The sequence below is a fragment of the Amblyomma maculatum genome, chromosome 8, assembly GCF_055883805.1.
Source record: "Amblyomma maculatum isolate TAMU_Amacu chromosome 8, ASM5588380v1, whole genome shotgun sequence".
Taxonomy (NCBI): Eukaryota; Metazoa; Arthropoda; class Arachnida; order Ixodida; family Ixodidae; genus Amblyomma; species Amblyomma maculatum.
Window position 1 is genome coordinate 116,099,304 of NC_139351.1, and position 13,548 is coordinate 116,112,851.

Genomic DNA, 13,548 nt, shown 5'->3' on the forward strand with positions numbered 1-13,548 from the left:
ACGTTGTCAGCTAAACGTCGCGTGCGTGGCTGTGGCGATTGGCGGGTGCGATGGCCAAGTACTGATTACTTGATGGACTGTGTGAGTTAAACGATGCCAGATGATATAGCCAAGTTCAGAGGAGCTACCAGTTAGGGTTGATTGTTTGAGGTGAAAGGGTGGGGTAGAAGTAGAAATGGACATTCCAGGCCCCTTGAACCCCGGGTCAAGCATTCTATTCCATGGCTACTCATTGTATGAAAGAACACTGAACGAGGTTAGAGTGGGGGAAGCCTCAGTTTGCAAGTCGAGCCAACGTTTCGACGAGTGGACTTGTCTGTCCAGGTGAAGACAAGACCACTTGAAACGTTGGCTCGACCTGCGAACTGAAGCTTCGCCCCCTCTAAGCTTGTTCAGTGCTCTTTCATACCTTGTAAGCCATATCTTCTTCCTCTCGTTCTACAAGGCAAATCATTGTCACACAGGCACGTCGTAAGGCTTGGTTGGAGCGGAGCTTTATGTATGTATGTATGTATGTATGTATGTATGTATGTATGTATGTATGTATGTATGTATGTATGTATGTATGTATGTATGTATGTATGTATGTATGTATGTATGTATGTATGTATGTATGTATGTATGTATGTATGTATGTATGTATGTATGTATGCATGTATGTATGTATGTATGTATGTATGTATGTACGTACGTACATACATACGTACATGTATGTATGTATGTATGTATGTATGTATGTATGTATGTATGTATGTATGTATGTATGTATGTATGTATGTATGTATGTATGTATGTATGTATGTATGTATGTATGTATGTATGTATGAAGGCCAGCTTCTGGTCGAAAGGCCGAGTTTCTGTAAATGTTTCTTTAAATGAAGCGTACACTTCGCTCTATAATTTTTTAAGCGGCCAAGTACGTTAAATGTTCTCGCATATATATATATATATATATATATATATATATATATATATATATATATATATATATATATATATATATATATATATATATATATAATCCCACAGCGGTCAGCACAAACTTTGTTCATGCTTTTGGCACCAGGCAGCTAGAAGAACGAATATGCCATTTGTATTCAAATACTAGCCTTGAGTTCACTTTAACAGTAGTCGCCACTAAACACGGCGTGTTGTATGTCTCCGAGTGGAGAGCTATGGTGTGCGAGCGTCCACAGCGTTCGGAGAGTTGAATTAATTATAGTTCATTACGAGTATACACACAAGGCGTTTCGCCGCTTTCGCCAGTTGATCCTTGTTTATTCGCACGCTCGCGCATTTCCTGTGTGGGCTACGCGTGCCAAACAGATTGCCAATTAGGAAAGCAAAGGATACGAATACGAAATAGATTGTGCTCATTCAGAAGCAACGAGATTGGTTAGATAGGTACTTCTGTTGCCCCCCTTCGAACAGTGCAGTGAATATATAAGCAGCGAGCCTCGGGAGACAAGTCGTTGGGCGTGTATCATGCGGCCTGTATTGCATGAGGCATCCGCTCTGCGCCTGACGCTTACTTACCGCGTTTTTCGTTGCCCGTCGTGTGAACTCAGCTCCCTAGCCCTGCGTATTTACTCTAAATAGCCGTTTCAGATGCTTGGCGCATAAATAGCAATTTTGCTACTGCTGACGAGACATCGCAGTCGCTGCTGACGTTAGAGAGCTGCTAAAGCGCCATATGACCACGGAGTACAGTGGTCAGCAGAAGCCGCGTTCGCATCAGAAGTCTTACAGAGACCAAACTGTTTGCATGCGGCGCTTCTGTGCACAGCGAAAGTATAAGCTGTTTTCCACCTACGTCCAAAGTTGTTTACATTATTATTTGATGCATTTCATACATTTTATTATCTTGACACCGTGTTGTGTTTTATCGAAATTTTCTCTATTTGCTTCGTTTCCCAACGTTCTTGTTTCGGTCTGAGGAGCAGAAAATGTAAAAAAAAAACAAAAATTCTACTAGAATACGATGTTTGTAGCAAGGATTACTTTCATTTGTGCAGCTTCGTGACGTTCACCGCTACACAAATACATCAGGGAGGCAGGCTCCCAATTCGGTGATATACTCATTGGTATGACAGCATATCTCAGTTCGTGTGAAGAAAGACTGTGAGGCACTCGGACCTTGTTTGCACAAGCACGAATGTTAGAGAAGCGAATGTTTCCTGTGTTGTATGAAACGTCTCTCTCTCTCTCTCTCTCTCTCTCTCTCTCTATATATATATATATATATATATATATATATATATATTTATATATATATATATATATCACAAGTGAATAGATGTACTTGGTTGCTAGAGGTTACATACAAGTGAAAAATAGCTTCATACTGTTTCCAAGTTTATTCGGAGTCGACGTTTCGGCAGGAGCCCTGCCTTTCTCAAGAGTTGAGAGTGTATATATATATATATATATCGGTTGGCCACCTACGACCGGCAGCTGCAGATAACGTGGTAGTTTCACTCTATCCTAATAAGAATGTACGAGATATTCGAGGCACAAGTTAAGGATTAGTAATTAATAGAGCGGAGACTGAATGTGCGCCAAATAGCAAATGCAAGGGTAGCCGCAGGCGGAAGTCATTAACGCTATCGCGTCATGTACCCTTAAAGGCAGAGCTTACGTAGCCCAATAATCAATAATTTTGGTTTTGGCGATATACAGATCGTACCTGGTTTTATATTATATAACGTTTTTGCAGGCATACCTTTATTTTTCAGGTTGTATCAGATATCCCCACCTTACGCATTCAAGGCGGTGATACGTGAAACAGCCAAAATAACACACTAGTACGTTTCAAGTAGTGAGACTGTTGAGCCTCCCTGGCCTGCACAACACCGAGAAGGCCAGCGCAAGTCCTCCTTTCCACTAGTCCTACGTCATGACCACGGTGTAAGAAGGTGAGATCTGGAGATAGATCGGCAGCACCGAGCGCAAGCGTACGCAAGCAATGCGATCTGGAACGACTCGGCCTGAGTCGACACCACCGAGATTTTAACAAGGCCTTTGCATCACCTTCTCTCCCATCAGCGAACGTCACGACGAGCGGATGAGCGATAAAGGATCAGTCACGGAATCTGCGCGTACAGGCTTGGGTAAAAGGGCGAGATGACATCATGTGACTCGACACAGATTCGCGCTCACACCTTCATTTGCTGGTACTTTATCGCCATCCGCCTGTCATGACGTAGACTGCTGGGGTGCGCAGGCCTTGCCAAGATCTCGGTGGCGACGCCTGAGTGCGCGTGTTTTCAGCCTGTGTTTGCTGTGTTCCTAATCCGTGCTGCATAGGCGCTTGCGAGCAAGGTATCTACAATGTCTGGGTGTTGTTGTGTGCTATACTGTCGCTCTAACTATGCCAATGGATCCAAAACGCAAGTGTACACGTTTCCGTCGGACTCGGCTCAAAATTCAGCGTGGACAAAGGTTGTGCCTTGGAAAAACTGATTACCAATGAAGTGCACTGGGGTAAGAATGCGTTCTTGTTTGCTTGCTAATAGTCGTGCTGCTATTCACCACTATTTGATTTAGTACAGTGTATTAAAGCGTAGGCGTGCCCATATCGTGCACACAATTTGGACAGCACAGCTACTAATAATCGAGTAACATTCGCCCTGTTTTGAGTGCGGAACAAAATTGTTTTGCTACCTAAATTATTTTCTTATGGAAACAATTTTATTTCGCTAGTGGCCACGTGATCGTAGTTGCCGTAGTAAATTACTGGTTTAAAGCCGAGTGAGCTGCTCGCTGCGTTAATATACTCATGGCAATCGCTGCTCCCAGCTTAAGCAGCTTTTTTTATATTTACGTTACAGCTTTGTGACCAGCATTTCCATGAGAGCGACCTCGTATTCACGACAAGCTACACCGAGTGTCGTCAAGGTCACCGTTCTGAGGAATATATCTGCCTACCATTCTTAGCTTTATCTATCCATCTAACAACAAGTGTGCTCTCAGATTAATTTCGTGCCTGCCTGTCTTAATGTTTATTCAAGTAACTCTGAATGAAGGTTAAAATTTCATCGCAACTTCATTTCTTACATTGAAATAAATGCCAGGTGGATTGTGTCAAACTTCTCACTCACATACTTCAAAAGACTGGCAATATTAGATAACACAAGTATAATCCTCTTCATTGCTAGCACTAAAAATTTCAAGAGGTAGCTCTAAAGCAGCGTTCACTAAAATAAAACGCAGCGTAGGGTGAGCCGACTTTCAGTATGATCTCACTACGATGACGTCACATAAGCTTGCACAGGCCTTGTAGTAGGTGGTGTTGGCCTGCATCGAGTGTGACATGCATGAGCTGTCGAACACGGCTGTGATGACGCATACATGCGTAGCACGACGTCTCGGTTCTGCTGCTGTAACCTACTTGAGATAATACCTGATGACTATTGCATAATTTACATATGGTGACACGTCTGCAGAGGACATCACCATGCATGACAGGGCGGACAACAGCGCAGTGCGTACTCACAGTCTCTGCTGGGGAACTGCGTCCCGTACGGTTCGATGGCCTTGTCTCGTGACGCAGCTTGGCGACAGATGCTCAGCACGAATTCATCCAGCAGGCGTTGGTTCTTGGACGTCGTACAGAGCTGCGCATGCGCAATTTGAGAGAGGCCAGTAAATGAATAACTGAAAAACGCAAGCCGGAGGTTCCCATTCCTTGTTGCGCATATCACATTCGCAGCTATTAGACAGCTCTTCTCGCGTTAAAATGCTTGTCTCGTCGAGTTACGGTTGCAGGAAGAGGCCGAACGAAGTCACACTGTGCGGATATTTATGTGCGCGTTAAAGAATCCAAAATGGTCGACATTCAGACTTCTCAAAGGTCTGTCGTACCCGGCACATTAGTGTGCAATTACTTACTTTAGTTTCGCTTATTTTGTGTGCTCAACGGCATTATATGTATAAAGGAAAAAACCCTCACGAGTTATTATGCAAAGTAAGTAGGTGTTCATGTAAGTATTGATGTAAAAATCTTTGAATTATGTAGTGCAAATGTGCATCCATCATGTCTCCTCATCTGGTCCGACTGTCTTGCCTTCAAATGAAACCCCAACACCGACTATTGCGGTTGGATAGGTGTACCTTCATACCGACCCCAGGCACTAAAACTAGACCCCCTTGAAACCAACAGTAGTGAAGGTCTGACCGGGTTTCGGTGGTCTCTAAATAAAACGTTTCTCTCGGTCTCTATACCGCTACCTTCGCGTGTCCGGGTCGGGGAGGCTAAGAACAGCACCGCGACATTTAGTTAAACATTGAAGGCTTGCCGCGAAGTTGAGGATCGTTTGCGTGGGTGACCTCGGCAAAAAAAGTAGTGCCAGGTTTAGTTAGCCAACCTACCCTTGATATACTGAAATGAGAAGCAAACGTGTTTCAAATAAGTCACGTCTGGAGCCAAATGATAAACGCCGGATGATACAGAACGTGCGGATTTTGCTTTGCCCTCACTCATAGTGTGTACAATGGAGCGCTTGCGTTTTGTGCATCTAAATTGTAACTAAGAAAAAAAAAAGAAGGTTTTCTGCGGAAATCAGCACGAAGGGAAGTAATGTGCTGAAGAAAAATAGCTAGCTGTGCGAGTTCATAGACGGTACAAATTATATCAAAGTTTCGCGAAAAGTGCGTACAAAGCAAAAACGACCAATGACCTTTGTTTCTCCTTTAGTCCGCGTCATTTTACGCGGTTTTCCCGTAATATTTAGCGAGCAGGAAGTTTCGACAGCGCATAATATTCATTTCGACTAACTTAATTGCAAATGCACGTTTTTTATTAATTGCAAGGAACGTAATTCAGAATCAGAGACGGGAAGCCCGCGTGTCTCGTACTTTAATCAATTTAGAGTCGTCTCAAGATTTCTAGTTCAAAATTTGCACAACCTGAGAGAATTAGTTTTCCTGTTTCATTCGTATAGAGGTATATACATATATTAGACTTATATACTATTCTATTCTGATCTCCAGCGACCATAGAGAGTTGCCTTACTCAACGAAAGAAAAAAAAAAAAAAGAAAACACCATGTCCGGCTCCTATATAAGGTATACATCTAAAAGACCAATGTTTGTAGCGCATGACACACCTGTGTGGCATCGCAGATCTGCACCCTCTTGTCGGAACCCTCGCAGAATCGTCCACCGTTCTGTGGGCTGCAACAAAATTAGATGGATGCATGCAAGTCGTATCGGTGTTATCCGGGCATGAAAAGCCAAATGCCAGTGCAAAGTTCAAGGGTCAAACAATTAACTAGCAGAGAAAAGCCGAAGTATAGTTAAATCAATGTCTTATTACTCTAAAACAATGAGTACCGAGTACAACCGTGAGCAAACGCATCGGGCCGACGTTTCGGAGATGCAACGGTCTTGTGCGAGGCCATAGTTGGCTGCGGCAGTCGACACTCGAGTTGTGTACTGTGCATGAATGGGAAACTAAATTTTGGGCGAAAACGTAGATTACGCAAGAAGGAGCGTTATCTTCGGTAGCATTGCACATGAAGGAGAGATCCGAATATAGACACTCTTATAAACTCCGTTTTCCGAAAGTTTCATAACGGGCCTTTGTGCGTGATATCATATACATGTCGGTATAGTGGAACGCGATGGTAGCGGAGCGCTCATATGAGCTAGCATACCTGGGCCTGTCGCAACGGCGGCGGGACACCTTGATGCCCACGTAGGCATAGTCGCCGCGTGCCACGCAGTCCGACCGGCAGGTTCCGAACGCCGACCAGGCACCCCACCCGCCGTCCACGGGAGGGTCGCGAGAGCGCCGCCGCTCCAGCTCGTCACGTCGGGCGACGCAGTAGCCGCCGCGGCACCACTGAGACCACCATCATTATAATCATCGTCATCTGCCAGGTGACGTCTACAGCAGGGCAAGGCTGTCTCCCATAAACCATCGGGTACATTACTGGCCCGATCTATAATCCACCCAGCAATCTGCCAACCTTGCCTTCCGAGATGACTCTTTCTCTCTCTTTTTCCCAATACTATACCCTTCATTTCCCTTGGTAGACACTATTTCATGGATGAAGCACCAAGTGACGCAGATTTTGAGGATGTTTTGTATGGCGCGCTCTTCGCCGTCTGTAGTAGACCGTGCAGAGAACTCATATACTTGCCCTTGGCTCTAAATGCATTAATTTAGCCCGGTAGCATACCAAGCTTTTTTACACCATACACATTTAATTCTTCGACTAAGGCATAACCAGAAAGGGCTTCCCGTGGCGTTGAGGATGTATACTCTTGAAAAGGACTAAAATAACACCCCTGTTTGTTTTTTTCTAAGTGTGTGGCGACGCGAGTGCCCGATGTGACGATGCCGTGTAGATCAGTAGTGTGCTGTCTAAATGCCGACATGGAAATAAGGATATTTTATGTAGCAACCGAAAATTACATTATTTTGACGCAGAATTGTTGTTTTGGGTCCCTTTTCTCTGCAACAACTTGAAAATGTCGCGCATTTTGAACAAATATGCTCGGATATAACTTTTTCGTCCTGAAATTCCCTATTTATTCATAGATCCTCCCTTTTACCCAAATGTATAATCCTCAAAATCCGTGAAAAAGTGAAAATTCTCCAAGTTAAGCGTCACTGCACGAGAGTGGCCTATGCCGCTCTTTCGTAACGTACTGCAGGAATTCCATTGACGCTGTTACCATGTTGTCGGCGCAGGGCGTTCCCTCGAGGGCCGGGTGCGCCGCGAACGAGACGGGCGTGATTCCGCGGTTCATCTCGCAGCGCAGCATTCGGCAGATGTCCTGCAGAAGTGCGCAAAGAGAGGACGGCCAACGTTTATGGGTGTTCCCAGAAGCGTTCAGAGTCACACGGAGGCTAGAGGTGTGTTTTAAATGACAACCCCACTGAAAAAAATTGTATGAAGCATTAACCTCACATATTCTCACACAATCTCACTCAATTCACATAAGAAATCACATAGAAGTCGCATATATTTGCATAAGGTCTCATGTTTTCTTTAACATTATCATAAGTTATGTACGATATTTTATGATAATGATGTGAACCTTATGAGAGTCTATGCGATTAGATGAGATTTTATGAGGTTATTGCCCCGTAGAACTTTTGGTTTTTGAGTAGGGAATAAATGAAAACTGGGATTTTTTTTTTTCTATAATTCACGCTTTCCACGCTTCCTCATTTCGCTCTCAAGGTTGTCCCTCGTTTTTTCCTGACATATCTCGCCGCGCTATCTTCATATCTTCAGTTAAAAATGCGAGCATTCTTAATTGATATTCTTCAAGTTTCCATCCCATAGGTGAGTGCTAGCAGTATAAAAGTATAAAAGTCTTTCATAATTTCTTGCCAGTAACCGCAGGACTGAGACACCTTCCTACGGCCGGCCTCTAAGCCCAATTTCATTGCCTCCTCTTAATTTTGATTTGATTCATGTTGCTCTTATCACCGCCACGTGGAAACCATATGGTGGGTTAACTCTAGAAGGTAACAAATGAGACTCGCCTGCAGAGGCTGGTGGCTGGTGCGGCGGCTAGCCGAGCCGAAGCGAAGCGCGCACTGGCGGTCGGCCGAGAAGATCTCTCCGGGCAGCAGCGGGCCCTTCTTGGCGGCAAGCAGGTCCACGTCCTGTTCGCGGCTACCCCGCTTGAAAACGCAGGCGGCCGCCGGCAGCCGCAGGAACTTGGCCACGTACTGGCGCGAGCAAGTCGACCAGCTCGTCTTGCCGGCGCCCAACGTCGGGGACATGACGTAGTTGTCCACGTCGCATGGGTTGCCGTCCTGGGAGCCGTCGTGCTCCATGCCCAGGCTGCGAACGTGCCGAGAACGAGTGCTTTCCTTCATTCGCGCTGCTGTGCGTTTAAAGAGGTAGTTTCTGGGACCATGGGGGTACTACTGTATACCTCTTTCGCAGAAATCCGCACAAACTTTAAAGTATATAGCACTTGGAAGTCGGAGCCGGTGGGAAATATTCTGCAAGAACTTGAAAGTTTGCATGCTGCATGTCCCATAGTCGTCAGTATGTCCCTCGTTTTTCCCTCGTCGTTTTGTAGCGTAACCAACTCTGCATTGTTTTTTTATTAACGTGCTCTTCTCTTCCTGATGGTAATACCTCACAGGATGAGGAGGTGGAAAGGAAAGACACGGTAGCTATTTTGCACGTGGCATACACCTGGACCGCACCATTAGGGAAGAAGTGACGCACATCTTATGAGAAACGCACAGTACCGCTCGAAGTTCATACGATGTCACCATGCTGACTTGACCTCTACTTGTCTCTTTACTTGTGGAGGCACAAGGGAAGTGAAAAATGAAAAGTACAGAGTTTAAGTATACTCGGAGCATTCGGAATGGGAGCTCATTATGGCGACTGTGCGATTACGCGTTGTATGTGGAAAAGGCCGACCGTGTACCTGTGCCCCATCTCGTGGCTGGCCACGTAGACGCTCTGGAAACTGGTACCCTCGCTGATGGTGCAGCTGTTGAGAGAGTTGCACATTCCGCTCACTGGGGCGAGTCCTGCAGGTGCAAATACAAGGAGTTGTTATCAAATTTTTCCGACCGACTCGGGAATTTCGCCTTGCCGGTTACTTATGTCTGCAGTAGGATTGAGGGTCACTTGAAGGATCGACCTCACAGTACAAGGAAGTCCAGCCGCCGCGAAGGTTGTCGTTTCGATCCAGGCCGCGACTGCCACATTTTTATATAGCGATGGAATACAAATACGCTTACTACTTCGACATCGGCGATGGCAGAATCGCAGTTATTACTAATCCAGTGCCCTCCATTTCTGATAATTCACAATGTGTCCTTGACGCAGGAAAGCCAGGTAAGGAGAGAAAATTTCACTTCCGGAGAAAACACACTCCTTGTTGCCAGTAGCCATGGTTGACAGACAAATCATGCCAGACATGTGGTCGTGGCATAACGCATCCTGTACAGACGTGCACTGATAGGAAGCGTGCTGAGTGGGTCAGAGAAATGAGTTCAGTTAATAACATTCTAGTCGAAATCAAGAAGAAATGGGCACGGGCAGGACATGTAGTGCAAAGAGCTGATGACCTGTCACTAAGGGTAACAAAGTAGGGAAGGCAAGTGTAACCGGGGCCGGCAGAAAAGAGGTGAGAGGAGGAGGTTAGGAAGCGGATGCACTTAGCACTTGGCGGGGTTATTTGGAGGAATATTGGCGAGGCATTCGCCCTACAATGGGTATATAGTCCGGCTGTTGATGATGACAGACGTGTGGAACACAGTGTGTCAAACATGCTGGAACACTGTGCGTATGCGGAGTTGTCGATTTCCGCAATTCTGAGACTCATCCCTTGTCATTGCTGTCTTGAGTTTTAAGCATAACAATGTGGCGAAATAGTTGCAAGATAAGCCTGCTCCACTAGCCCCTAGAGGCCAATATAGTGTTCACAGATATGAAGGCCGCTCGCGGACGCCAGAACCATACAGCTGGCGGTGTAATCGGCGCCGTCGCCTGTTATGGTGAGCCGTTCACTTATCAGGATTTTTGAAAATTGCCTTTTGCGTAGAGTTGTTTCAGCTGTCTAGTTTTAACAACAGTATTTTCGAGAAAATACAGCATGCGTGGCATCATATCAGTCTATACACAATAAGCCTGTCCGAAACACCCAGCTGATTGAGATGTAGATTTGGACGGCAATGTCCAACATCAACACACTTAAATGGCGTTGCATACGCGTAATTCTGCATGCACAGTAGGAACCAGAAAGGTGACTCACCGACGACATGCCTTTTTCTGAGGCCTTTCTCGTCCACGACGAACATGTTGATCCTGGAAAGTGGCAAGGAGAATCCCGATGGCATGGATACGTATGCACCACTTTATCAGTACCAACCGCCGCGCTTTGTTTTTTTAGGACTGCTGCAGCTGAGGCTCTAAGGGAGCACTTCAGGTGAGGGTCAAAGGAAGTACCTTTGCAAGACAAACAGAACCACCTTTGCAGGCTGCGAGGTTCGAAACTGGGTTTGGGCCCACTGCGGAGGAGGGGCGCGCAGCGGGGTTTACGGAGCTTCTCCCAAACGCACACCCCTGTAAAAGCCGAGCACCAGGCCGGGGGACGCTTGTACCCATTTTTACCGGTGGGTGTCCGGCGGTGGGTTTCGAACTGACCACCTCCCGCAGCCGAGACGGGCGCTCTAACCACTGCCGCCACCAGTTGCCGCCATGCATTCTGCTCCACTACCAAGCCAAGTCGCCTGAATCCTTCAGGCGACTTGGTTTGGTAGCAGAGTAGAATGGCACTTTGTTTCTTGAGGGGTTAGAGGCTTCCTTTCGTGAGACGTTTGGTTAGTTGTACAAGAGGCAGAGGGGGGGGGGGGGGGTAGAGATTGGCAGTACATATTGGTTCACATGCTCGATAGAGTGTACGTAAAATCATAATGCGGCCAATTGCAGCCTGCTGAAGCACGCGGTTAACTCACGGTGCGTATGTCTGCTGACGCTCGACTGACTGGTTGAAATTTTCAGTCAATATTCATGGTTTCTTCAGATTACCCATTAAGCAGGGTTGGGCGAGAGGAAAGAGGACGTGCAGGAAGGCGTATACCTCGGCAGAATTTTGTTCTTATTCAGCGAGCGCATTAACAATGACATAGTGGAAAGTTACTTCTCAAGGAAGGATGGGCGTTGGCTAAAATGCGCCGAGCTTTTGAAGAAAGGAAAACGTAACCTTAAACCTTGTGGTTTCCTACGTGGACATAAGCCACCAACCACCGCGGGTTCGAGCGTCGCGCGAGCCGAAACCCCGATCAGCCGTTACCACGCGCACCCTGCAACACCGCAGCGCGCATTCAACCTCCACCGGGAGGAGAGCACTTCGCTGCGAGGACACCAACCTCCAAGTTCACGAAGGAGACGTTTATTGAAACGCCATCCTCCAGCGGCACATACACACACACACACGCACACACATACAAAATTTACAAACGCACATACGCATATTTACAAACGCACATACACACACATACGCAGTCACCGTGTCAAGGGAGCGCGCGAGGAGCAAGGCTCCCCTGCGCGCACAAGTGACACGGAGTGCGCGCCGCAAGCACGCAAGGGCGTGCTGTGATCTCTCTCGCAGTGACCAAAGGGTTCCTTTGAGAGAGTGTGGGCAACCACCGCAAGGTACGCCTGTCGCGGATCGTTGGATCACGATCGACAGGCTCGAGCTTCGCTCTCAGGTAAGACCCGGAGCAGACGAACTCGAGTACACACTGGTCTGCGCGGACAAAGGCCGGCAGACAAGAACAGTAGCGTGCGCACCTTGCGATGTCTCGGAGGGGTCTCTCTCTGAGCTCCGCTCGGACAGTCGCGCGAGCGCGGCTGTCGAAGCGGTGCCGTGTTCCCGCCAAAAGGCGCCAATGAGAACCACCACTGGAACGCCAGGGCGGAGCTGTGGCTCGAACGACAGTGACAAGTCGTTCGAGTCCCTCTCCGCCGCCTCAGGCGGGAGAAAGGGAACGGGGAGAACAACTGGGAAGCGGGCGGCGGCCGCGCAAAGGGCAGCCGCAGCAAGCCCGAATCCCACAACCTGTGGTCGAATACATGTGTGTGGTGGCCTAGGTTTAGCGGGCCGTGATAAATTTTCGTATCCACGCTACGCCAGCGTTCCTATCGCGGCGGCGTCCATCGAGCGAAAGTAATAAAAAAAATGCTCTGCAAGGAACAGAGGCGCGTATGTACCCTGAGAGGAGCAGCGCGTGGTCCCACCGGGGCGTGCCCTGGGCGGATGCGGTCCTCCTCCTCTGGTGCTGCCAGACGCAGAAGTTGGTCAGGTACGTGTCGATGTTCTCCGACGGAGTCAGGTCCTGTGTACAAGGACACCGTGCACCGTTACCATCCCGTGGTCGGAAAAAGGAAATTCTCAAGACCCAGTCTCCTCATCTTATGTGCTTGTACATATAGGCACATGGGTTCACAGTCTTTGTGATACGCAGCTCCTGTGTATCCCGAATCTCCTTATTGTGGCGTTCCATGCGAGCAAGATTGATCTGTTCAATGCAAGTACATGCATGACTCTCAAGTACCTTGCGCCCTACTCATTTGTTTTCGTTGCGTCGTCATGAAATCCGTTATAAAAACTATTCCTCTCTAGCGACTCGTTCATTGATGTCATTAAGGAAACGGCTCCGAGGAAAGGTTGCGCCGTGACAAAGCTCTCGTGCATTATCTGTTCTCAAGTGGTTCAATGCATTTCTGTTCCATTTCGCACCTACTATCACACATAGTTCTAACAGTGCTCTTTATCGTCTTGTGGCACCTTGTAATAAGAATTGTCTCATGTCTTAGCAGCCAACTGGGCCTTATTAGTCTGCTATTTTGCCTGTGCGTTGCAATTCCACCAAGGGCTCGATACACATATTCGCTTTTGTTTTTCTATACAGCTGCACACCTGCTTTGCTTTGCTTTCCTGCCAAACGCAAGCACATGCTCAGGACGGCTGCCTCTTTCCACCAAAGGGACGCCATCACACAAGTGTTTCTACCGCAAGTCCGTTGCGTGATTTGAGGAGAGCGGTGCTCAT

General features: G+C 47.2%; 1 protein-coding gene across 2 annotated transcripts in view; it reads right to left on the reverse strand.

Annotated features, from left to right (window-relative positions):
- The window catches only part of LOC146182250 (A disintegrin and metalloproteinase with thrombospondin motifs 18-like), a 155,348-nt gene that overhangs the window by 23,019 nt on the left and 118,781 nt on the right, over window positions 1-13,548 (reverse strand). For both annotated transcript variants that reach the window (XM_084577310.1, XM_084577309.1), the window contains 8 exons: window positions 12,708-12,832; window positions 10,747-10,799; window positions 9,412-9,517; window positions 8,512-8,807; window positions 7,684-7,793; window positions 6,657-6,844; window positions 6,108-6,174; window positions 4,496-4,616 (listed from right to left, as the gene is read on the reverse strand). In XM_084577310.1, coding sequence (XP_084433436.1) covers window positions 4,496-4,616; window positions 6,108-6,174; window positions 6,657-6,844; window positions 7,684-7,793; window positions 8,512-8,807; window positions 9,412-9,517; window positions 10,747-10,799; window positions 12,708-12,832 — 1,066 coding nt within the window. The remainder of the gene's footprint in view (window positions 1-4,495; window positions 4,617-6,107; window positions 6,175-6,656; window positions 6,845-7,683; window positions 7,794-8,511; window positions 8,808-9,411; window positions 9,518-10,746; window positions 10,800-12,707; window positions 12,833-13,548) is intronic.